The sequence below is a fragment of the Notechis scutatus genome, chromosome 2 (assembly GCF_049901735.1).
Source record: "Notechis scutatus isolate UNSWTSFEM ecotype Mainland chromosome 2, rNotScu1.2, whole genome shotgun sequence".
NCBI lineage: Eukaryota > Metazoa > Chordata > Lepidosauria > Squamata > Elapidae > Notechis > Notechis scutatus.
In genome coordinates this window covers 62257649-62283066 of record NC_142010.1, presented here as the reverse complement: position 1 = coordinate 62283066, position 25418 = coordinate 62257649, and the positions used below count along the sequence as shown (strand labels likewise).

Sequence of the window (25418 nt, the reverse complement as noted above, 5' to 3'; positions counted from 1 at the left end):
CCCCGGCTAATAATCTTTCCAACACTCTGTGATTTCCTGTCATTACATTCACTCAAGTGTAGGAAGCCAGGGAGGTTACAGATTTACGAAGAGGAGGATTTACAATAAAAGATAAAACACTCAAACATCCATGGGTGACCTAGTAAATTACTGTTTATCAGGACATTATTTAGATGCTTTATCCCTTGGTAAAAAAAAAATGAGGAAGAATGATTACTTTAAAAAAGAGCTTGCACAGCATCATACACCACACCACTGTCTACTCCAGGGGTGTCCACAAGTCTTAAAGTTGCCAAGGTTGGACACCCCTGGTCTACTCCTTTCCTTAGTTCAACGCTATAATTGTGGCTTCCTTTTCATTGCAGAGTGCAGTTGTTCAGGAAATGGGATATGCAACGAAGGGCTGCTTGGAGATGGCTTCTGCTTCTGCTCTGCGGGATGGACAGGAGAGCACTGCGAAACCAAACTAGGTAAAGCAAATCTCAGGGCTGGCACACTGCAAAGTACAACTCCATAGAGCAGCATTTCCCAACCTTGGTGACTTTCAAAGTATTGCGAACTTCAACTCCCAGAATTCATTTCAATGGCCGTGCTGGCTGTGGAATGGTGGCATTTAAAGTCCACACATCCAGAACTGGACGTGTTTGGAAAACACTGCCCAGTGGTGGTATTCGACCGGTTCTGCCCGGTTCTGGAGAGCCGGTAGGAGCGATGAACAGCGGAGACCAAACCGGTTCTCTCGGCTGCTCTAATGGCTCTGCTGTTGGCTCCACCTGCCCACCCAAGCTCCCATACTCACCTTTATCCGCTGAATTTGAAGCGCAGCTGCTTTGCGTGGCATAGAAGAGTGCCACGCAGCAGCTGCTGAAGTGACCGGGATTGTGCAGGCTTGCAGGAGGTGAGTTAGAACGCCTTTGTGCATGTTTGGTGTGAGCATGCACACAAAGTGTGTGCACGCGTGCAAAGCGTGCCCACCAAGCCATGCCCACCGAACCGGTGGCAACAATATTTGAATCCCACCACTGACACTGCCCTAGAGGAAGGCCCAGTAGATTTTATCAAATGCCTGCATTTCTCAAAAGGTAATAATGCCTATTTTTTGGGGGGCATCGTTCTACTGATTTCTTTGTTTATGGATTTTATAAACTTCTATGGTATTTCAAGCATGTATAACATCTTGGAAAGCATTAGAAAAGAAAAAAAAAACAATTCAACGCATCATCTGTAGTGCTTTAGCCTTGTTTGATTGAAGGAATTGCTTTTTCTTTTTTTTGTACAAAATGAAATGTTGAATTTCAAAATGTCACTGTCAGCATGCAGGCTAATATATTTTTGAAATCACAGGATTTGGGGAGTTCCTATATCTATTGGGGCTATGGCCAGGGGTGGGATTCAATTTTTTTAAACAACCGGTTCTGTGGGTGTGGCTTAGTTGGTGGGCGTAGCTTGGTGGTGATGTGACTGGCTGGTGTGGCCAACTCAATATCACTCACATTGAGGTATGCATCTCCTCGCCTGGCCTTTCATGACTGTGGGGATGCTGCAATAGTCATAAGTGTGAAAAATGGTCATAAGTCACTTTTTTCAGTGCCATTGTAACTTTGAATGATCACTCCACACAAACAAAGTACCAGCAAAGGAGGGGGGGAAAACTCCAGAGAAGTTCATGAGACAGGAAGTCTAGTCCTGTCAAGAATGTAATAAGGGTTAACAGAGAGGCAGTTTCTGTAAGCAACACCAGAATGTTTCCTTCCTGCCTTTCTTACAGGATTGGACCAGTAATTTCTTCTAACAACCGGTTCTCCAAACTGCTTAGAATGTTAACAACCGGTTCTAGCGAATAGGTGCAAACCTGTAGAATCCCAGCCCTGGCTATGGCAAATCTAGACAGCATACTAAAAAGCAGAGACATCACCCTGCCAACAAAAGTGTGTATAGTCAGTGTTATGGTTTTCCCAGTTGCAATGTATGACTGTGAAAGTTGGACCATAAGAAAAGCTGAGCACCAAAGAATTGAGGCCTTCAAACTATGGTGCTGGAGAAGACTCCTGCAAGTTCCTTGGACTGCAAGGCAATCAAACCGGTCAGTCCTGGAGGAGATCAACCCTGACTGCTCTTTAGAAGGCCAGATCCTGAAGATGAAACGCAAATACTTTGGCCACCTAATGAGAAGGAAGGACTCACTGGAGAAGAGCCTAATGCTGGGAAAGATTGAGGGCAATAGAAGAAGGAGATGACAGAGAATGAGGTGGCTGGATGGATTCACTGGAGCAGTCGGCATGAGCTTAAATGGACTCCAGGGATGGTAGAGGATAGGAAGGCCTGGAGGAACTTTGTCCATGGGGTCACAATGGGTCAGACATGACTTCGCAGCTAACAACAACATATGTATTGGGAGAACTCTGCTCTCTCCCTTAATCACATTGACTCAGAACTGATATCCAATCAATACAGGGAGTTTTATCACACTCAAATTCTCATCTTGTTTTTGTCCAAAATCAAGCAAAAAGAAAAAAAAACATGACCCTGATTCCCCAGCAGTACATTGGTAACATGCCTTTCTTTTTTTTAATGATCAAAAGGTTTAAACAATAAACAAAGTCAGACTAGCAAATCGTTATAATAAGGGAATGTGAGACCTGAATGATAAGCTGTAAACATCATATTTGGCAGCACTGATGAAAATGTCCCTAAATGACCTTTTCCATCTTGTCCCAGGCAAATAGCCATTTACTGTAAAATTAGCTTAACGAAGTTTAAAGAGCAAAGGAATTTACTAGCAAAGAAAAAAAAAAGTTATGAGTCTTGCCCATTTCTGTCATTGCATGAGGTTTTTTCTTTCTGTCCCAACAGTCCTTGGCCACCACTGTACTTGATTTTTTTAAATAATAAAAATAGCAATGAAGACTCCCCTCCCCACTGTCCCAAACACAAAGGTTACTTGCTACTAGCCTTCTTAAGGTTTTGGCACCAAGCCTTAAGAAGGCTGGTAGCAAGTGGCTACCAGCCTTCTTAAGGTGGCTACCAGCCTTCTTCTTAAGTGGTTACCAGCCTTCTTAAGATCTTTGGCTCCAGAGGTATTCAGCAGGTTCTGACCAGTTCTGGAGAACCGGTAGCAGAAATGTTGAGTAGTTCAAAGAACTGGCAAATACCACCTCTGACTGGAGATTTTACAGTATCCTTCCTCTGCCACGCCCACCAAGCCATGCCCACAGAACTGGTAGTAAAAAAATTTGAATCCCACCACTGTTTGGTGCACCTATTTTAATCATCTACTGTATGGTCCATCAAATTGAATGTAACAGATTCTGTGATGTTGTTTATTGTATTGTAATTTGTTTTATTTATTTATAGGTTTGATGTTGATTGGTTGCATTCATTGCTTCTATTTGCATTTGGCTTTGATAGCAGTTCAGCCAGACTTTGCATGGATGGCAGTGAACGTGTGGGCAGAATGCACGTTAAAAAATCTCTTTTGTGTTCATCATTGCTTTGATTGCAAAGAGATGAACATTCTGAATTTCCCTCTCCCTCCCCTCCTCCCTCTCTCTCATACCGATACTCCTCACTTAACGATGGTAATTGGGAGAGCAACGCCATCACTTAAGTAACACAATTATCAGGGACAATATCACTTATGACAGTAGCTGTGGCAGTCCCAGTGGCCTTTGTTAGGCAAATACCGCAAGGTTACAGCATCCCACATTGCCCTTTGTGATCTCCTGCTGACTTCCTTGATGAACTTGGCTTGCTAGAAGCCAGCAGCAGAGGTCGCAAATGGAGAATGTGTGACACTCATTCACTGTCATCACTTCAAGTGGTCATTTAATGAGTGGTCACTCAACAAGGACTAAAAAATTTGCCAAGAAAATTACAGAAACGAATCCAGGCAGTCTTCCAGGAGTTAAAGCTGACTCAAAGCCATACATACATGCATACAGGGGTGGGCTGCTGAGGGTTTGCAGGGGTTCAGGAGATCCTCTAGCTAAGATTCTGCACAGTTTGTGGGAACCCCCAAATCCCACCCACCCCGCCCCTCCCAGGAGTCCCTACGTGGCCTGTTTTCGATGCAGGGGGCATGAGGAGGCTCAGGGAGGGCAAAAAACAGGCCTCCTGGAAGTTCGGGAAGGCCAGAATCAGGCCCGTTTCCAGCTTCCAGAGAGCCCCAAGTGCCCAGGGAGACCATTTTAACCCTCCCAGAGAATCAAGAAAAGCCTCCAGAGCCCGGGGAGGGCAAAAACACACACACACACCGCCATGATGCAGGAGGCTGAGTAGGCCATGCCCACCCTGCCCACACTCACCCAGCAACCGGGAAGAGAACCCAGTGCTAAAATGTTTGAAGCCCATTCATGCATACTGTGGAACCTTGGGTGGTGAACACTTCTGTTCATGACCAAATCGGGTGACGACCAGAATTTTTGCTTCTGTTTTGCTTCTGGTCATGAACAGATCTTAGGGTGGCGACCAAGCAAACCCAAAAATCACCACAGCAATTTTCCCTGCCGTGGCGATTTTCCCTTCCGCGCCATTTTTTTTTCTTTTGGGGGGGTCCGCGCATACACAGACAGTCATGCTTCCGGTAACAACCAAATCGGATTGTGACCGTAGTCCTGGGAATGGATTATGGTCGCGACCCGAGGTTCCACTGTACATGCCTACATGCATAAATACATACATGCACGCATACATACATTCTTACATACATGCAATCGTGCCATGCAGATTATTTTTATTTTTACCTGAAATCTGTTCAGGACTGCCTATCCAAGAGCAACTGAACCTTAATCTCACATAAGACAATTTACTACCTGTTCTCATTCTATCCCAGTTGTGAAAAGTAAGTCATGCAGACAACGGGATGAGAATCAAATATGTTCAGTCCAGCTATATCATAAGTACTAGAAGCATGATCTAGAAAGAAAGGATTTCCTTGAAGTATCCTTGAAAGAAAGGATTTCCTTGAGGTGACGGGCTCATCAATGGCAGTGAAAAGCGAAAGAGGTGATTTGGTGAATAAGGTTAATTGGGTAAATGCTGCTCAACTATTTCATTGAAGGCATTTTAATGCATAGTCATTCATAACTGAATTTTTCTTGCCAGAAAATATGTAGGGCAGCAAGACTCCCTTTTCCAAAGTGGGTAAAAGATTTTTCCATAATGAGGATTTCCAGTTGTAAAATCTAGCAGAATTGGTAGATGCATTAATGCATAACATTAATCAAACTATGTGTCTAATTCCAAAGTGAATTTATGGATTTGTCTGCTTTGTTCACCTATATATTTAGCTGCAGTGCCTCAGTGCTCCCCAGCCTGCCATCCAAATGCTGTCTGCCGGGCTAATAATATCTGTGAATGTAACCTCTATTACGAGGGAGATGGAAAGAGATGCACAGGTATGGTGGCAATTGCAAAGGGTAAATCTAAACATTTGCAAGCAGTGTTCCAGCCTGTTGTTAAAACGTTAGTATAATTTCAGGGCATAAGACTACCTCCTTCACAATAACATTGGGTGCTTCTCTGTTGCAATGCTTTAATTTCATTTTCGCACAAGCCCTCCAGTATAAGTATGTCTGGTTTTTCATGCAAGCCATATTATTACAACCAGAAACCTATCTTTCAAACGGTCTCTTCCAAGGCCTGTATGGAGTTTCACGGCTGAGAGTTGTCATCATCATCATCATCTCTTTAGAATTATTAGAATCCTAGAAAATCTTTGTCTGAGAAAGTCAGTGTACAATGTAAAGAATTAATTGATAATTCCCAAATAGAGAAGAATCATGATTCCAGATTTATAGATACCAAATCACTGTAGAAAACTTTCTGGAATGATTCCTGAAGATATCATCTTGCCTGAATTTTCCAATCCCTTTTTCTTTTCCTCTTTTAAAATTGAATTGGGCATTGATCAGAATTTTCTATTTCTCGATGAGCATCATTTTTCTGAAAATAAAAACTTATGTGGGGTTGTAGCGGTAACTATTTTTATGTACAAAATCCTGCTTTTTGTCCATTTTATTTATTCCTTTATTCAATTTCTATAGCTGCCCATCTCAGGGAATGAATCTGGGTGGCTTACAATTCAAAAATGTTACTGTTGGAGATAAAGAAGAATGTCCAAAAAAGTAACTTATTTTACTCTACAACTTAAATCGTTTCAGAAGTATTTTAAGATTGTTTCATCTCCCCAAATACCTTCTGAAGTGTGCAAAATAGTAGCTAATATAGCAATAAATTCTCAAGAATAGCATTAGAATGTTAATATACCTCCTTGTCGGTGAGATACATTTTTGAATTTACTCAAACTCAGTGATGCTCACTTGCCTTCTTTGCATTAAAAACTTGTTAAAAATAGTAATAGCACTTAGACTTATATACCGCTTTACAGTGCTTTACAGCCCTCTCTTAGCGGTTTACTAAGAGTCGCCATACTGCCCCCAACAATCTGGGTCCTCATTTTACTGACTTCGGGAGAATGGAAGGCTGAGTCAATATTGAGCCTGGTGAGATTTGAACTGCCAAATTGCAGGCAGCCAGCAGGCAGCAGAAATAGCCTGCAGTACTCCATTCTAACCACTGCGCCACCATGGCATGTATTTTGCTTATAACTAAAAATATAAAATAATATAACATTTAAATGATTGAGGAACTGGGTTAGAGTTAGGGTTAGGGTTAGGAGGAACCAGAACCTAGAACATTTTAAAGTTTGGTGTTTTTTTTTTTAAAAAAATCCTATTTTGATTGCATATACAAGCTTTATTCTAATGTTCCAAAATTGACTTGAAGACAACCCAAGCAGTATCAAAATCTGGAATTTTAGAACAATTATAGAATGGAATTGAGGGAATCTGGTCAGCCTGACTTTACTCTGTAAGCAATAGGCAGATTCAAAAGTTATGCATTACTGAATGGTACTTTCTGATGTAGTGATTGACCAGTGTGGAAACAACAACGGTGGCTGCAGCAACCATGCTAAGTGCACACAGAATGGAACGGATGTCTTCTGCACCTGCTTAGTGGACTATCAAGGTGATGGCTACATCTGCAATCCTATTGACAGATGTGCAGATGGAAGGAATGGACACTGTAGCGAGCATGCAATTTGTATTACCACAGGTCCAGTAAGTATCGGACATAACTCTGCATGCTCATATTTGTAACAGTCTTTGTGAAATGAGATCATAAAGATTTTTTGAGAAATCGTTTGTAGAAACTTGGGACTTCTTAACAGCCTCATGACAAATGTCTATGTCTAAGTGACCTTCTTTCGAAGAGATTTCTCCCAGTTGGCTGGAAAAGAAGGACAATGGTGCACAGTGGAATATTGATTTTCTATCAAATACTCACTTCACATATTAAACACTATTGTTTGTGTAACTTATAGTAGCTCCATACATTCCTGTCACATAGGAGGTTTCTTTCCTTCTTAGTGTAAAATTTCACACTCTAGAAAAAACAGAAACTACTGTATTTAACTAGTTGGCAGCCCGATTTTGAAAAGCAAAAGTAACTTTCAGATCAACAATAGACCTTACTTTTGAGAAAATAGGAATAGCAATAGCACTTAGACTTACATATTACCTCACACTGCTTTACAGCCCTTTCTAAGCGGTTTACAGAGTCAGCATATTGACCCTAACAATCTGGGTCCTCATTTTTACTGACCTCGGAAGGATGGAAGGCTGAGTCAACCTTGAGTTGGGTGAGATTCAAACTCCTGGAGTGAACAGTGAGTTAGCCTGCAATACTGCATTCTAACCACTGCACCACCAAGGCTGCACCCCAAGGAATAGCAATAGCAGTTAGACTTATATACCCCCCCATGGTATTTCACAGCATTCTCTGGGTAGTTTACAGAATCAGCATATGGCCCCCAATAATCTGGATTCTCATTTTATTGACCTTGGGAGGATGGAAGGCAGAGTCCATCTTGAGCCCCATCAGGATCAGATTCCAGGCTTTGGACAGAATCTGCCTACAATACTGCATTCTAACCACTGTGCCACCAGGGCTCAAGGAAGTGCCATTTTAGGGAGTGCAAATGCACAGAAACCTCAAAGCCCAGATCCCTAGCTACATAGAATATTTTTCCTTATATTGGAAGTGTAGTAAAAAATAACAGCAATAGCACTTACACTTATATACTGCTTTATAGTGCTTTACAGCCCCTTCTAAGCAGTTTAAAGAGTCAGCCTATTGCCCCCAACAATCTGGGTCCTCATTTTACCTCCCTCGGAAGGATGGAAGGCTGAGTCAACCTTGAGCCTGGTGAGATTTGAACTGCCAAATTGTAGGCAGCTGGGCTGCAGAAGTAGCTTGCGGTACTGCACTCTAACCATTGCGCCACAGAGGCTCCTATAATGCTACAATCTAGAAAGTAAACTGTTTAATAACTGCGGAAAAGGAGATTTAACTGATTTTTACTGTTTCATTTGGCTTGCTGCTGAGTTCTTTTCGTATTCCATGCTCTTTGCTGTCTACCACTGGTTTGATTGTCCGCTCTGGCTGTTAAGAGTGCAGTGATGCTGGGTTCCTTGCCTTGCAGAATACCCGGAGGTGCGAATGCAAGGCGGGTTACGTTGGAAATGGAATGCAGTGCTTCAAGGAAGTTATTCCCCCCACAGACCGTTGCTTGGAAGAGAACGGGCAATGCCACGTGGAGGCTATTTGTACTGACCTGCATTTCGAGGGTAGAATTTCCCCCCCCCCCTTATTCTGTGGTCCCTTGGGTGATCTTGTCATTTTTTTCTACTTTCTACTGTATTACTTAGGGGAGGGGGCGTTTCTCGCTTTTGGAGAGGAGAGTCTCATCTCTTACACTGGCATAGTTAAAGATGCCCTTTGTGATCTGTAAAGGCACATAATTGGTCAAGTCCAAATCAGATTATTATTATTTTTTTTGGTCTCTTACTTTAGAATAATCTAAATGTATTAATTTCCTTCTCAATTCCTCCCCATTTTATTTTTTTATTTTTTCTCCTTGTGGCTTACTTCTCCTTTCTTTGGAGGAAAAGGAATGGATGGGATGTTGCCGTGCCCATATAGACTAGGGAGACCAGTGTCTGATCCAGTGTGATTTTTTCTTATTCTTTGGATGAAATTTTATTCAATAGTCTTGGATTTAGTCTTAGAATATTCTCATTTCTTTGAACACGCATTTAATTAACTTCCTTTTCTAATATCATTCCTATTTCTGCCATAATCCTTGCTTATCCTTTGTTTAGATATCCATTAAAATCCAGGCATTTAGAATAAAAATATTGAACGTCTCTTCTAACATTTCAAAGTGTCTTTTTCCAAATCTGACCCACATCTCAACAAAGCTGAGTAGACGTAATATTCTGTGATTGTTCTCCAGACAAAACAGTTGGTGTGTTCCACCTGCAGTCTCCTTCAGGGAAGTACAATTTTACCTATGAAGAGGCCGAAGCTTCGTGTGCAGCTGAGGGAGCTACCCTGGCCACCCTTCAGCAGCTGTCTGCTGCACAGCAGGTAACAAGGCAACACAGTGATATCAATTCATTTAGTGTCTCGGGTTTTGGTCTGTGTGCTATCGGTCACGCTAGATGGGCTTTCCTGGTTGAACTGTCTGAAGAAGCTTTAGAACTCCCGTTGGGTCCCACTGGAGTCTCACTTTTTCATCTACTTCACATTGAAATAACAAATTCAAACAAATTCAAAAAGTAATCCTTCGCGGGATGTCATCCAATTCTTTCTTTAAAGAAAAAAAGTGAATGACTCAATGTGAGTGTATTTGTTTTCGTACCATAAGATGCTGGCAGCCACATTTGGCACACGGGCACTAAAAAAATGGCATGCAGAGAAAATGAAAAGTTGCTTGTTTCAAGCCAGACAGGGCATAGCCCATTGAGTGCCACATTACGAAAGCTTCAGCTTATTATTATACAAGGTTTAAGTTTATTATTGTACAAGACAATCTTGTCAAGGTATGAATAGTCAGAAATATTTGTTGAAATATATCTGAGTATTGAAATAGCAATAGCAATAGCACTTAGCACTTAACAGCCCTCTCTAAGCAGTTTACAGAGTCAGTGTAATATTGCCCCCCCAAAACAATCTGGCTCCTTATTTTACCCACCTTGGAAAGATGGAGTCAACCTTGACCCTGGTGAGATTTGAAATGCCCAATTGCAGTCAGCCAGCAGTCAGCAGAAGTAGACTGCATTACTGCACTCTAACCACTGTGCCATTGTGGCTCTTATGTTTCAAATGTTTTCAAATGTTTTGAAAAGCCTGTCTTTCTGTTTTTCTAGATGGGGTTCCACCTCTGTATAGTAGGTTGGCTTTTTAACCATACAGCCGGTTACCCAACGGTATACCCAAGTCAGAACTGTGGTACTCATCATGTAGGCATTGTAAACTATGGCTATCGTAACAATGTCAGTGAAAAGTGGGATGCCTACTGCTATCAAATTCAAGGTGAGAAAATAAATGAGGTCATAAGTGTCATCTCGTTTATGCCTTTCCCCTGCATAAGAACTCTTACAAAATCTTAAACTTTGTCTCCAGTGCAAATACCACCAAATTTTGTTTCTTTTTCAGATGTACAGTGTAATTGTAAGGATAGGTACATTGGAGATGGCTATTCTTGCACAGGCAGCCTTTTGGATGTGCTGGCTCAACAGGCAAACTTTTCAGTCTTCTATTCAGTAAGTTTTAATAGTACCTTAATCCTGTAGCTTTTTTGCGATGGATATATTTGTGAATGGCCAGTGAAACACAAGCAGTAATTATGAAGATGATGTTATCTTTAAAAAAAATCACTAGTGATAATTATTCCTTCCTTCAAACCTGGTCCAGATACATCTATATGTCACACACTATTATTCCAAATACATGCTCTGAATTTAGAGTAAATATATTTGGAAACTTTGGAGAAAAATATTTATTCATACCAAAAGTTACCAACATGTAAGTTAATGTTTGCTCAATGTTGACTGCTTTTCAAATCTTTTTGAATTTGAATTCAAAAAGTACTGTAGTCTTCACAGCCTGAATCTGGGTTCAGCTTTGGATTCTTCTTACAACATTCAATATGTTATTTCTAGACTTACATGTTGATTTTAAAATGCATGTTAACTGCAGCTTAAACTTTCTGTGTTGCTTTGCTGCACTGGTGGCACAGTAGTTAGAATGCAGTACTGCAGGTTACTTCTGCTGACTGCCGGCTGCCAGCAGTTTGGCAGTTCGATTTTCATCAGGCTTAAGGTTGACTCAGCCTTCCATCCTTCTGAAGTGGGTAAAATGAGGACACAAATTGTTGGGGACTCTGTAAACCACTTAGAGAGGACTGTAAAGCACTGTAAAGCGGCATATAAGTAAAGTGCAATTACTATTGCTATTTCCTCCAGTTTGCTTTAGACTGAGCTATACCACACTTGCATTTTTTTGCTGAAAAAGCTTGAAATATATGATGTTTTTTAAGGGTGAGATAAACATAACTTGTTTTTAATAAAACTAGTTTATGCACTTTTTGAATGCTCTACAACAGTGTCTCATTATTCAGATCAAATACCAGAATTAATGAAACTATATTCAACTATAAAGAATCCAGCATCAGTCTTTTATTTCTTTGAAGTGAAAAGATAAGCTACATTGAAAAGCAAGTGGGAGATTTAAATTTTGATCTATCAAATTGCTGTTATCTACCTACTTTTACCCAGGGACAGGATATTGTTTTGCAAATGCCCCTTAGTTTAGGAGGGGAGGAAAATTCAAATTTGCTATTCCTTTGTAGGTACTGCTTAGAAATGGTCCCCTTGATACATTTGAATTCAACATAGTAATAATAATATTCCTGGTTAATCATATTTTCCCTCCTCTTTTTCAGATAATTCTGCATTTTGCTAACGCCACTCAGGAAGGAGTAGATTTTTTAAATTTCCTCTCTGAGGACATCGCTTATAAAACTCTTTTTGTACCCTTGAACTCTGGCTTTGGAGATAATACAGTAAGGATCACAAAAATGGACACTGGTGGTGTGGTCTTAGTTAGAAGGGAGAATAATTTTATGCCATCTCAAAAAAAAAAAAAAACCCCAACAAAAACAAATCAGCAAGAATAAATTGAGTCAAGCTAATATCGGTGATATCTGTGGCAAACTATATGAGTTACATACAGATAAACTATCTGCCTTTGATTGGACCTTATTTTCTAGTAAAGATATTAGTTGTAGCATAGCAGGAAATTCAGGTTCTTTTAAAGCAAATGCAGAGGACATTAATGAATAAATATATATTCCATTTTCTCATGAAATCCTGGTATTTTAGCTTTATGATAGGATAGCAACTGGAAGAATTCTCACAATTTTCTCCAAATGTTTAACTGCTTTGGTACTTTGGGAGAGCAAGGGCAGTTAAACTATAAAAGCAGTGGGGTTTATTATATTATTATAGTAGATTAAACTATCCCAATGTGAACTTTCAATTCAATTGCAATTCATGTTTTAGTAAAAGCAATGAGATTAGATAATCATACAGCACCCATACTTGGATTGTTTAATAACAATGTGAATAATGGCTTCATCAGCAAAGGACACTGCTAAATATTATCAAACATAATCCTGACAGAACTTCAGATTAACTTCTGAACTGTCTGCCTTAAAGGAAGCAACCTTAAATTTGGTAATCAACAAAAAACAGGAAGTGTTTTAAGGGTTTTGTTGACATTTTCTGTTTATTAAATTGATTCCCAATGAGAAAAAGGAGAGAAATTCTCATAATATGCCAGTGCAAGGACAACCTGCATTAGAAGGACTGGAAATGTGTAATTCAGATAACTTATGCTACTTTGTGGGCTTTACTTAAATAAAAAGTAATATGCTCAGCCTTGAGAAGAAAGCAAGATTTGAGCAGTCTTCTATTAGACTATGAATAGAATAGAATAGAATAGAATAGAATAGAATAGAATAGAATAGAATAGAATAGAATAGAATAGAATAGAACTCTTTATTGGTCAATTGTGATTGGACACATAAGGAATTTGTCTTGGTGCAAATGCTCTCAGTGTACATAAAAGAAAACATGTTTTAACTACCAATGAGACATTTGCTCTCACTTTATCTCTGTACTTCGAAAAATGGATGTTCCCTTTTACTATAGGTGTGGAAGTTGCCATTTTCCCTATAAGTTTGTGGGTAACTTTACTAGGCCTATGGTCCTTTCATTTATTTATTTTTTGAAAATTTTATTTGGGTTTTCACAAAAACAAAATACAAATAAAACATCTTTTTTGAAAATAGCATGGTCCCAGGTTATCACTTCTTCATACAGATACAAAACTCAATTTCATGCTCATTTTTATATTCTGTTCCATATCTTATTACCATTTTACATTTTCTACATAGTTTTTCCCCTCTTCTAATTTTCTCCACTTTGTTTTGATTATCTCAATTCAAATCATTATATTTATACTTTTGTCTGTCCTGTTACAATTTCACATTATCTTTTCTTATTAAACAAATTTTTCCCTGTAGTTACTAATTAGAGTATGACACCTTTATATCCTTTAATTTTATCCATTCAAGCTCTTATTTAAGCTTCAATGTATAGCTTTAAGATTATAGCATTCAATATAATACATAACTTCCAATTGAATTCTGCTTGGTACATTCTTAAAATAGACACTATATTCTTAAAAAGAAAAAATTACATATATATGTAAATAAAACACATTCCATTCCAATTCAATTCTATCATTAATATGCATTAAAATCTTAACATCTTTAACATTTCTTTTCAATTGAATATCATACTTCCTTGGGAACACTTATAAACTTTCCATAGTTAATTCTTTTTTTCCCCATATTTCTCACTTATATTTTTATAAATCATTACTAATAATTAAAAATGTTCCCTTTTAATTCTCTCAATCATTTTAATTCATTTATTTATTAACAAACATCCCACTACATTACAATAAATATTTTATCCATCATTATATTTTCTAAAGTTATTTCTATTTGTAATATAACAAAGCTATCTTATGTACCTTTGCAGAATCCCTTTTACAATTAAATTTTCACCCATTATCTCTAAACAAACTTATGGTTACAATCCTTATAGCTTTTCCCTGTTTCTCCATTTCTTGTTTCTGTTTTTTACAACTTCTTTTCCTTGCCTTCTTCCCCCTCTTCTTCTCCCTCCCCTTTTTACCCCCTTGTCTCTCTACTTCTAACTCTCTCATCTGTAATCCCCTCTTCTGTTGCTTTCTAATATTATATTTATCTTTCAAATTGTTCTTCTTCTTTTTGGTTGTTTTTTCTAATCTTAAACCTTTCATTCTCTTTTCCCCCCCTTTTCTTTTTTCCCCCCACTTAAAATTATTTGATCATTAAAGATGGTTTCTTCTTTGTCCCAATCTTCTTGTTCTGCAAGCGTTTCTTGTTGCTTCTCATAGTTCCAGATCTCCATTTCTAAGAATTGAAACATGAAGCCAAAAGAACTTCTCCCTTCTTGTGCGTCTTCTTTCCATTTTTTAAGTTCCATTTTCAGTTCTTCTAAGAGTGATACCATTTTAAAAACTTTTAAACAACCACCCGGTTAATTTTAGTCATCTAGATGCAAAAACCAAAAATCACCAAGTAATCCAAATAATCCAAGGCTGTTTCTACTTGCTTCTTTTTTCCACTTTCTCTTCCTGGGGTTCTATTATTTTGTTACCAAGTTTCCATTAAAATGTATCTTTGAGGAATCTTGTTTAAATTTCACTGTAAGTTCCTTTTAATTACAGTTCCATTCCTTAATTCCAGGCACTCCTCCATTTTTCCAGATCCTGCCCTTCTATTCTTTTTTTTTCTCCTTTCCAGCTTTTAAAAACTTTTAAATGTCCAGAAATCTTTATTTATCCCTTTGACTTTTATTTTCAGCTTAGATGCCTATTAATGTCAAAGTGGATTTTTTTTCAGTTTCTTGCTTTAAGTCTCTTAGCTGTCAGTATAAGGAAGGGAAGAAAAAAAAACCCTAATCCTTTCTCTTCTCTCTCTCCTTCGCAGCTTCAAAATCTTCTTTGGGAACAATGTTGTTAAGTTTAAATTCCAGGGTACCTTATTTGTTGCTTTTGCTGTTTGACCTGGTCAACCAAAACTTTCTCTTCTTATCTTCCTCCTGGAGATTCTTTTCCAGTCGAGTTCTTCTTTGTGGTGGCCATTTTTGACCACCGCTACAACCGCCTTCGGGAAAGAGAGTAATGGCCAGCTGGGGAGGAGAGATGCGGCTCTCCTCAACCCTGCAGGCAGTCTCCCCCCTCTTCACCACCTCTACGGGGTGACTTAGCCCCGAAACCAGCCGGCTCAGGGCGCTCCAGTGGCGAGCACGGATCAAAGCCTCGGAGGGACGAGGTTTCGGTCTTTTCGCCAAAGAAGCTCAAACCGGAAGAACTGGTCCTTTCATTTTTGATGGGCCTAGAAGTTTACAATCATATATCAGCAACCAATGCTGACCTTCTGAAGTCATGGGTGCTTCATCACTGGACGCTTTCAAGAAGAGACTGGACAGCCACCTGTCAGAAATGGTATAGGACCTCCTGCTTGAGCAGGGGGTTGGACTAGATGACCCACAAGATCCCTTCCAAGTCTGTTATTCTAATCAATGCAATGAATGGATCCACTGTAACTACAGGGCCCAGCATTTTGTTTTGCCCCTTTGACATCAGTGTGTGCAGGTTAAAAGCACGTACAGTACGATGGAATCATTGTTAAACTATAGAGGGCTGAATAAAGGCTACAGTCATTGAAAACCAAGAAAGTCCAGTTGCCTTTTTCAAAAGCACCTTTGGGGCATTCAAGTAGGTGACGTACCAACAATATAGCGCAATACAATATTGTGTATTCCATGCAATTGGCTTTCTTCGCATCAGTAAAATAACTTGTCTGAGCTGTATCTTTTGTTTCTTTTATTAGTCTTTATCACTCAAGGATGTGAAACTTCATGCATCACTGCGTGACGTTATCCTCTCAAGCTTCAATCTCACAGCTGGTACAATAATACCTTCCCAAGCAGGATACAATCTTTCCATTACAGAGTCATTGAGTCATACTTTTCTCATTGTAAGTATCAATTTGCTTGACGCAGCCTGTTAGCCATGAACTTCTATGTCTTATCTTTTTGGATAATGTTGAAACAGTAGTGGATTTGTGGCATTTCTTAAGCCTTAAACTAGTTGAATTACAGCTCATTTGCAGTGAATGATAAACTAAAGCTCCTTGGTTTACTTTTACTGCACCAGGTTTCTGAACCGATTAACAATACAGTGATTGTTGAATGGGATATTCTGGCTTCCAATGGGATTATTCATGCTATTCAGAGTCCATTGAAGGTTCCTCCGCAGTATAACCAGGTTAGTTACCAGTTTCTTTTCTTGAGAAACAAGAAAATATTTTGCATTCTTTCCCTATTTTATGAATTAAGATCTGAGTAGTATTCTGCAAGTTTATATATTTATTTATATCCCATCTTTATTTTTTATTTTTTTTACAAACAGCCCAAAGAGATGAACATATCCAACACATTTTCCTTCTCCTGTTTTCCCCACAACAACAACCCTGTGAGGTGGGATGCACTGAGAACGAGTGACCGGCCCAAAGTCACCCAGCTGGCTTTCATGGCTAAGGCAGGACTTGAACTCAGTCTCCTGCCTTAACCAATTGAACCAGAGATGGTATTCAGCAGGTTCTGACCAGTTCTGGAAAACCGGTAGTGGAAATTTTGAGTAGTTCGGAGAACCAGCAAATACCACCTCTGACTGGAGATTTTACAGTATCCTTCCCCTGCCACAGCCACCAAGCCATGCCCACAGAAACAGTAGTAAAAATTTTTGAATCCCACCACTGAATAGAACAAACAAAACTAGTTTTAAATGGTAGCTCTCACAGGATTTGAGCATTTTAATCATATTTTTCATTAAACTCCATGCAGTCTTGGGAAACTTCACAAGATTTGATAATATCCTGCAATTTAAGCATATCTCTAACCATGTCTCTGATGCCCAAAGAGATGGACTCTTTGGGAATCAGAACAAATTGTACTGAGCATTGCAAATATGAGTCCAAATAACTTTTTTTTAAATGCAAAATTAATGTTCTCAGTCTGTATCATTGAACATAAATCATTCAGACACAGAACTTTCCAATTCTTCCTTCCCACTTCAAAATTTGCTCTTCCCCAGGATGGTAGTGATCATAGATTATCTAAAATGTATCTAAAATGGCAGGCAATATGGTGGTACTTTTTGTTTTTTCGCAAGTGGAAATAATTTTCTACTTCTAAAGACTAATGGAATACATTTTTTGAGCAAAGGTAATATGATAGAAGAAAGAATTGGTTTTCCTTGAGTTCATAAGACTGTTTAAGACGCAACATAATTATGAATGTTGGCAGTGAAAAGTGAAAAGTGAGAGAAGTGGCAGAAATGGAGGCAGTGGAAGAAGAGAATCCATCTCTTTGGGCATCAGAGATGTGATCAGGGGTGGGTTTCTACTGGTTCTGTCCACCTCTGTAGAACCGGTAGCTCTGAAGAGCAGCAGACATAGAACCGGTTCTATGTCTGCTGATGTTTTTGCCCACCCACCCAACCAGGCTCTTATCTGATCTTTATATCCTGATTTTTCAACTTCAGCTGCCGAACGAGGCACAGCTGCAGTTAAAAAAACAGGAAAAGAGGGCTGTTTCAAAGGCTGCATCTCTGCACACAGCATGCTGATGACGATTTACAGGCGCGTGGCTCACAGCGTGCAGGGAAGCTCGTAAATCCTGAACCGGTAGTTAACCCTATCGTATCCCACCCCCTGGACATGATTGGAGACACGGTTAAATTGCACAATATTACCAAATCTTGTGAAGTTTCCCAAGATTGCATGGAGTTTGACAAAAAATAGTATTAAAATGGTCAGATCTTGTGAGATCTACCATTTTAAAATAGTTTTGTTGTTATTAAATTTCTGTAAAGTTGATCTTTATAGAGGATGAAATAGATCTATTTGGTTTTCATTACTGCTGTTCCCATTCAGCTTGCTTTGCTGATTTTATTGCTTTTCTTAAAAGTCCCTACTATTTCATTTCTTGCCCTTTCCCAAGGACAAAGGGTCAGCCTGTCAGTAAACACTGAAACATTCATCAACCCCAGGTCTGTATATTTCCTATAAAAATACAAGGTTCCACTTTAGCAAATGCTGCAGTGCATTTATAATTTAGCATCCTGGAACTGAATTACGTTCTCCAAGCACGTGTTTCCTTACAGCATTAGCACACAACTAGACATAATGATCTAATCCTTCAGAAACATTGTTATCAGTCTAATTTAAACAAGATCTACAAATGAAGTTGCATACAATTTTCTCCAAAGCCAGATGAATCTTTCATGTTGCTTTTTCACTCTAGCCGATATGAAACATTAGCAGAGTAAACAAAACAATAAAAAGTGAAGATTGTTAACAGTAATACAGACTACTTTAATTTATGTATATCTTTTTAAATAGTTATACATAAAACCAAAGCGCTAAGTACACAACTATCACAAGAAGCTTAGCTTTTATTTTGCTTTGTCTTTTTAAAAAAATCTTATGTTAAAGATGTTTGAAAAACGCATTTACATTTCATAAAATCAGCAGAGTCCTCTTTTTAATATCAGGTTGTGCTTTTTGCTATTCTGAGCACATTGAAATTTAATTTGGGGGTCCAAAATGAACAGTGATAATTTATCATTAAGATATGACTTGAAAATAGCATTGCTTTTTACAGGTTTCGAGTACTGTAAAACCATCTGCTGCTATGACAATTGGTATAAGCACCGGTTTTGCTATAGTTCTGCTCTGTGCAACTATTGCTGGATTGTCCTATTTCTGCCTCAAAAGGAGAAACCAACTGATCAGCTCTCGCTATTTTAGGGTAGGTAAATCCAAGCCTTAGCTTTGCTTGTAACCGTGTGTGTGTGTTTGTGTGTGTTATCAAAAATGAAATATTATTAGTATATTGAGAGAGACACAGATTCCATAGCCACAGTTTCAAAATTATATATATATAAAGCTAACCAGGGTCAAACCTAGTTAGAACTTGGATGGGGTCATCAAATCTAAGTTGTCCAGGAAAGTTGAGAAACAGGAAAGCAAGAACAAACTGTCTCCATATTGTTGCTAAGGAAATTATACACTGCTCAAAAAAATAAAGGGAACACTTAAACAACACAATGTATCTCCAAGTCAATCACACTTCTGTGAAATCAAACTGTCCACTTAGGTAGCAACACTGATTGACAATCAATTTCACATGCTGTTGTGCAAATGGAAGAGACAACAGGTGGAAAGCATAGGCAGTTCGCAAGACATCCCCAATAAAGGAGTGGTTCTGCAGGTGGTGACCACAGACCACTTCTCGGTTCCTATGCTTTCTGGCTGATGGTTTGGTCACTTTTGAATGCTGGCGGTGCTTTCACTCTAGTGGAAGCATGAGACGGAGTCTACAACCCACACAAGTGGCTCAGGTAGTGCAGCTCATCCAGAATGGCACATCAATGCGAGCTATGGCAAGAAGGTTTGCTGTGTCTGTCAGCGTAGTGTCCAGAGCATGGAGGCGCTACCAGGAGACAGACCAGTACATCAGGAGATGTGGAGGAGGCCGTAGGAGGGCAACAACCAGCATCAGGACCACTACCTCTGCCTTTGTGCAAGGAAGGACAGGAAGAGCACTGCCAGAGCCCTGCAAAATGACCTCCAGCGGGCCACAGATGTGCACGTGGCTGCTCAAATGGTCAGAAACAGACTCCATGAGGGTGGTATGAGGACCCGACGTCCACAGGTGGGGGTTGTGCTTACAGCCCAACACCGTGCAGGACGTTTGGCATTTGCCAGAGAACACCAAGATTGGCAAATTCGCCACTGGCACCCTGTGCTCTTCACAGATGAAAGCAGGTTCACACTGAGCATATGTGACAGACATGACAAGGTCTGGAGACGCCATGGAAAATGTTGTGCTGCCTGCAACATCCTTCAGCATGACCAGTTTGGCAGTGGGTCAGTAATGGTGTGGGGCGGCATTTCTTTAGGGGGCCGCACAGCCCTCCATGTGCTCGCCAGAGGTAGCCTGACTGCCACTAGGTACCAAGATGAGATCCTCAGACCCCTTGTGAGACCATATGCTGGTGCGGTTGGCCCTGGGTTCCTCCTAATGCACGACAATGCTAGACCTCATGTGGCTGGAGTATGTCAGCAGTTCCTGCAAGATGAAGACATTGATGCTATGGACTGGCCCACCCATTCCCCAGACCTGAATCCAATTGAGCACATCTGGGACATCATGTCTCGCTCCATCCACCAATGCCACGTTGCACCACAGACTGTCCAGGAGTTGGGGGATGCTTTAGTCCAGGTGTGGGAGAAGATCCCTCAGGAGACCATCCGCCACGTCATCAGGAGCATGCCCAGGCATTGTAGGGAGGTCATACAGGCACGTGGAGGCCACACACACTACTGAGCCTCATTTTGACTTGTTTGAAGGACATTACATCAAAGTTGGATCAGCCTGTAGTGTTTTTTTCCACTTTAATTTTGAGTGTAACTCCAAATACAGACCTCCATGGGTTGCTAAATTTGATTTCCATCGATAATTTTTGTGTGATTTTGTTGTCAGCACATTCAACTATGCAATGAACAAAGTATTTAATAAGAATATTTCATTCATTCAGAACTAGGATGTCTTATTCTTGTGTTCCCTTTATTTTTTGAGCAGTGTATTTTTCTGTCTATGCCATCCCTAAGAGTCAAACTTGGCTTGCAGAAGATTTTATTTAATAATGTAGTGATCAATTTTTTGGACTTTTCCAGCTAAAAAAATTAATGTTGTAAGTTGCCTGAAATCACTGTCTGAGTTAGAAAGCTATATAAATTGTGTTTCATTCATTCATACATACAAACATACATGCACATACATACATACAAAATCTCAGATTAGTTTTAAACTTCCTTGGCTAAATCACTTTGTCTCAGCTGTCTATTCCGTTTCACTGAAGCATGCCGATTCATTTTTACCGTACAGTTTGAAGAACAAAGTCATGCTTAATCTGTTTACTTATAGGCTGAACTAGATGATGATGAACCTTTTTGGCAGGAAAGGAGCCCACATTTAGTATCCATTCCAAATCCTATTTATGGAGCAGATAGCTCAATCTATGAGCCATTTGAGGTAAGACAACTGAAGCATTAGCGCTGAATATTTTTAGATACCAACCTATAATGCAGTTGTTATCTACATTGCAACCAAAGCTAGGGATAGGCAAATTGTTCCCATACATGGCATACTCTGTGCATAAAATGACTGCTTTTGAATGATTCCTTTGTGGAGCCAAATCCATGGGCTTCACCTTCAACATTACTGAGTGGGAATTGCCTATTTTAGATGGAATCTTGCGCAGATGGGAAAAAATGTATTTGAACACGCCATTCCGCTTTAGTTCCTCCGATTGTAACCAGAACATGTAAAATGTGTTGTCTTTTGAATGCACCTATGAAGTCCAATATAACTGGAGGAACTGGTCATATTCTGTTATAGGTTTTAGCTGTCTGAATACCAATATGAAGTCAGATGTTTTATTTATTAAATTTATGTGCCACTTATCTCAATGTTACAGATTAACTGACCGTTTTTATATCTTTGTTTCAGGAGTCTCTCCACAGAGAAGATTTTGTCGATACTGAAGACATTCTTGGACAATAATATTTTTTTATAATACAAACCAGGATACAAAAATTCCAGGAATTTTGAAAAGCTATACCTCAATTCTATTCCTTTTAAAGTTTATGGGAAAGAATTATGATCGAAAGAGCTATTGGCATTTACAGTCATAAACAATATCCAATTTTTTGTTTAGAATTCATTCCCTCATGTTGTATTGCCTCTTTTTAGAGATCTTCAGGAATAAATTCTGAGTATAACTGTAATATGAATGGAAAAAACTTGAAGATGTATGTAGCATGCACAGAATCCTTTGGATCCTGTCCATGAAACTTCAATCATCTACTTAGGAATGAGTCATGAATGTGTCTGGCAAATGGATACTGTGAGAACCCTAAATGGGCCAATGAAACTTCAGTTCAGATTTAATGAATTGATAAATTTACTTTGCAACTGCACTACTGAGCTTACCGGTAAACTGTACACCAGCACATATTTGTAAGCATTCTGAATTTTAATGCACTGTAAAGCAATTCTTAACATTTTTTACTACTAGGTAAGCATGATTACATCAACATGCTATCAGTAAAGATGCCAATTATCTCTCTCTGCCTTATAATTAGTATTGTTTCTTTCTCTCTTTCAATGAAGAAAAACCAAAATATATTAATTGTAGGACTATTCCATAATGAAACAATGCATTATTTTTGTAAAAAATAAATGGTGTTATGCCTAAGAACCAAACCCATCAAAATCTCACCTTTCAACACAAATATTGTCATTCCAATATCATGTATTTGAACATTCCATTTAGACCAAGAATTGGAAATTATTCTTACACACACAATTCTGGAAAAGATAAACACAATAGTTTATTTTGTGGACAGACTCAGAAATCAGAATTAACCCAATTGTACCCAATTTTGGAAAAATATCAAATTATAGTCCATGTTTTAAATAATATTAAATATGTATTAAATACATATGAAATAATATTTCTAAACTATCTAGCTTTTGCTGATCAGCCTACCTTTAAAAGGAACAGACACTGTCTCATCGTCTTTATCGAACATAGTTTAGGAAGTTAACTGGTATTTTAATGATTTCACATTTAGAAGATAAACCAATTAGGCCTCATCAGTATTGAAAAATGGCAGCTATTTTTCAGAGAAATGCCTAGCTCAAGCTACAATACTGCACCATTGTGGTATCCCTACTTTCATCTACGCTGATGCCTATTTCATGATGCAGCTTCTACCTTTTGCTCTCAATGTCCTTTTAGAGGCAAAATTAATCAATGAAATATTTCTCATGGATTGGCAAAGCTAAAACACTGTCTTAGAGAGAGAAGGAAGGGACAGATATCTCCAGATAAAAGTTCCAGAAATGCAACCCTAGTTGATGGCAACATCCATGATTTTTCCTAATATAACAATTTTCTATAGAACAGACACTTGCAGAGAATCATCATATACATTCCTATTTTCCATACATAACTATGGCAAAGTTAGCTTGTGCGCGCAGTGGGTCTTTCCCCTGAAATGGCAGTACAAAGTGCAAAAGTCCTAACTTGGGTAGGGGGTTCATTTTCCCCAAGTCTTCACGTTAGTTTGAGGGGTAGATAGAAAAGAAATATCAAATAGCCAACAGCATTCTTAGCAATCTGTCATGATCCATATGCTATAAAATGCTGCAATCCTAATCATCACAGTGTTGTTGTTTTTTAAATTGGGTAGGAGGCAACTTATTTGATAATGCTTCAAAAGTTTGACAAGCAAGGCACTTTTTGAAAAACTAAAAAAAAATATGTGAAGGAGTACAATATACAACATCTGATTTCCAATTTGTAATCGTCTTGCATCTAGCATCCAGGAGACAACCCAATGTGATCCTAACATGAAATCACAAATTACAAACATAGTAACTACTCAAATATTTCTTTGGTTCAGTATCTTGTTGGAATATTCAAGCGTTCTTCCGTTCCTTGAAAGCCAATGCCTCGAAAACCATCTCTAGTAAGAATCTGAATAGTTCTGAATAGTTCTAAGTAGCCTTGGTCAATCGTTATGTCATTTATAGATATAACTTGAATTATAGCAGCATTATAGACCCTAACAGGTAAAATCTAACACACAACAGTTTGACCTTAATATAAACAGTTTCCTAAGTCCAGCTTCAAATAAGAGCTTCCAATTCAAGGACATTCCATTGTTAATATGTATTTCTTATATCTACCTCTGATACACAATGGTCCTGACTGGCAATAGTTCATGATCAAATGCAGAAAAAATAGAGCCCCACAACATTTACATCTGATGTAAGACATACAGTAAGTCTTCTGTGGGTTAAAAAAAAGAGCATATCTGAACTAAGTTTAAAAGATCATGGTAAGTCCGGACAAATTCTGAAACACAAAACAATTTAGTTTTGATGACTATTATTTTTATACTAGATAAGCTTCTGACTTGTTTTCTGATTATTGTTTTAGCTCTTGCTGATTTGTGGGCTGTTAGTGATAGAACAGAGGAAAAATCCTTTCCATGATAGTTGGGTAATGGCTCTAGCAATCATGATTTTAATCTTTTATTATTTTATTAATCTTTTATTATTCTAGTCATGCATACAACATCTGGAGGACAGGTTAATCTGTGCATCTTATCTGTGCTTAGATGTCTAAAAATTCTTATAAATTCTGTAGGTAAATTAGCATTTTATGAAATAGGTTATTCAACTAAAGGTAATTTATTCAGCTACTGTTATGAAAAACTGCTTTTTTGTATTTTAAATAGGGGTATTTTAATATATAAATATACATCATCTGATAAATTCAGCATCAAGCGATGGCTTGAATTTGTAAATGAGCCATTACACACTTAGTATCACATTAACTGATGTTACCAAATAGTGAATCTGAGTGAAGTCACTTCACACATGAATGATTGAGTGTGGTTTAATGGCATATCTGGTTTATACGGACCTGTACTATACACCATTCTTTAGAAATACACCAGTTATAACTTCAAATTTGTGAACTGATTGGTGAACTGATTAGGAACTATTTAAATTTCTATTATTTCATATATTGTATAGGTGATGTAGCAAGGATTTGTGTGGAAGTTAAATTTTGAATATGTTGTTCTAAAGAAAAAATAGATTTATAATTTCTTTGCCAGAATCACTACAATCCAACCAACATGTAGAACCCTTCTGAGCACATAAAGACACCTGTGACTAAATTACAAATGCCAAATTCTTAGAGCTTAATCAAATATGGTTAATATATTTTACTACCAGGATTTCAGATGTAAAATTTAGGCCACCTTTCCATTCGTTTATCTCAGGTACCTTTCTATTAGGAAGTGCTCAGAACAGAAGTACAGCAGTGATCATATAGTAGCAGCAGCAGTCCCCTAAAAGGAAGCTAAGATTCTACTATGCATGTCATAATCCCTTTTATCGAATGTGCACCATTTCTTCTAAGAATGGAGTCTTCATGCAACCTGTGCAGAGCTGATCCATCCAAAGAGGAGCTTCATGTTGAAGAGGTGTTCGGCGAGGATAAAATGTAAAATTCACATCATAGTTCAGTAGGCAACTGATGGATGCCATGTAAATATCAGAAAAACGAATCAGTCTTCGAGAAAAGTAGGTTGGGTTGTGGAAGGTTCGAAAAATGCTACCAAACTGGGGGTTAAACAGGTTCTTTGCAAGTGACCTGAAAGGAAAGAAGTTGATATA

The 25418-nt window shown here is 38.6% G+C and overlaps 2 protein-coding genes across 2 annotated transcripts in view; one reads left to right on the top strand and one right to left on the bottom strand.

The window, feature by feature from the left end:
- Positions 1–22299, top strand: part of STAB1 (stabilin 1) — a 148002-nt gene extending 125703 nt beyond the window's left edge. The window contains exons 57-69 of the mRNA XM_026683543.2: positions 366–470; positions 5289–5396; positions 6928–7121; positions 8546–8690; positions 9359–9492; positions 10275–10440; positions 10564–10670; positions 11852–11971; positions 15920–16066; positions 16246–16356; positions 18756–18902; positions 21084–21191; positions 21669–22299. Of these exons, the coding sequence (XP_026539328.2) occupies positions 366–470; positions 5289–5396; positions 6928–7121; positions 8546–8690; positions 9359–9492; positions 10275–10440; positions 10564–10670; positions 11852–11971; positions 15920–16066; positions 16246–16356; positions 18756–18902; positions 21084–21191; positions 21669–21722 (1646 nt within the window). The 3' untranslated portion in view covers positions 21723–22299. The remainder of the gene's footprint in view (positions 1–365; positions 471–5288; positions 5397–6927; positions 7122–8545; positions 8691–9358; positions 9493–10274; positions 10441–10563; positions 10671–11851; positions 11972–15919; positions 16067–16245; positions 16357–18755; positions 18903–21083; positions 21192–21668) is intronic.
- Positions 22300–22527: 228 nt separating this feature from the next.
- The window catches only part of NT5DC2 (5'-nucleotidase domain containing 2), a 33505-nt gene continuing 30614 nt past the window's right edge, over positions 22528–25418 (bottom strand). Inside the window, exon 14 of the mRNA XM_026683539.2 lies at positions 22528–25395. Coding sequence (XP_026539324.1) covers positions 25134–25395 — 262 coding nt within the window. The 3' untranslated portion in view covers positions 22528–25133. The remainder of the gene's footprint in view (positions 25396–25418) is intronic.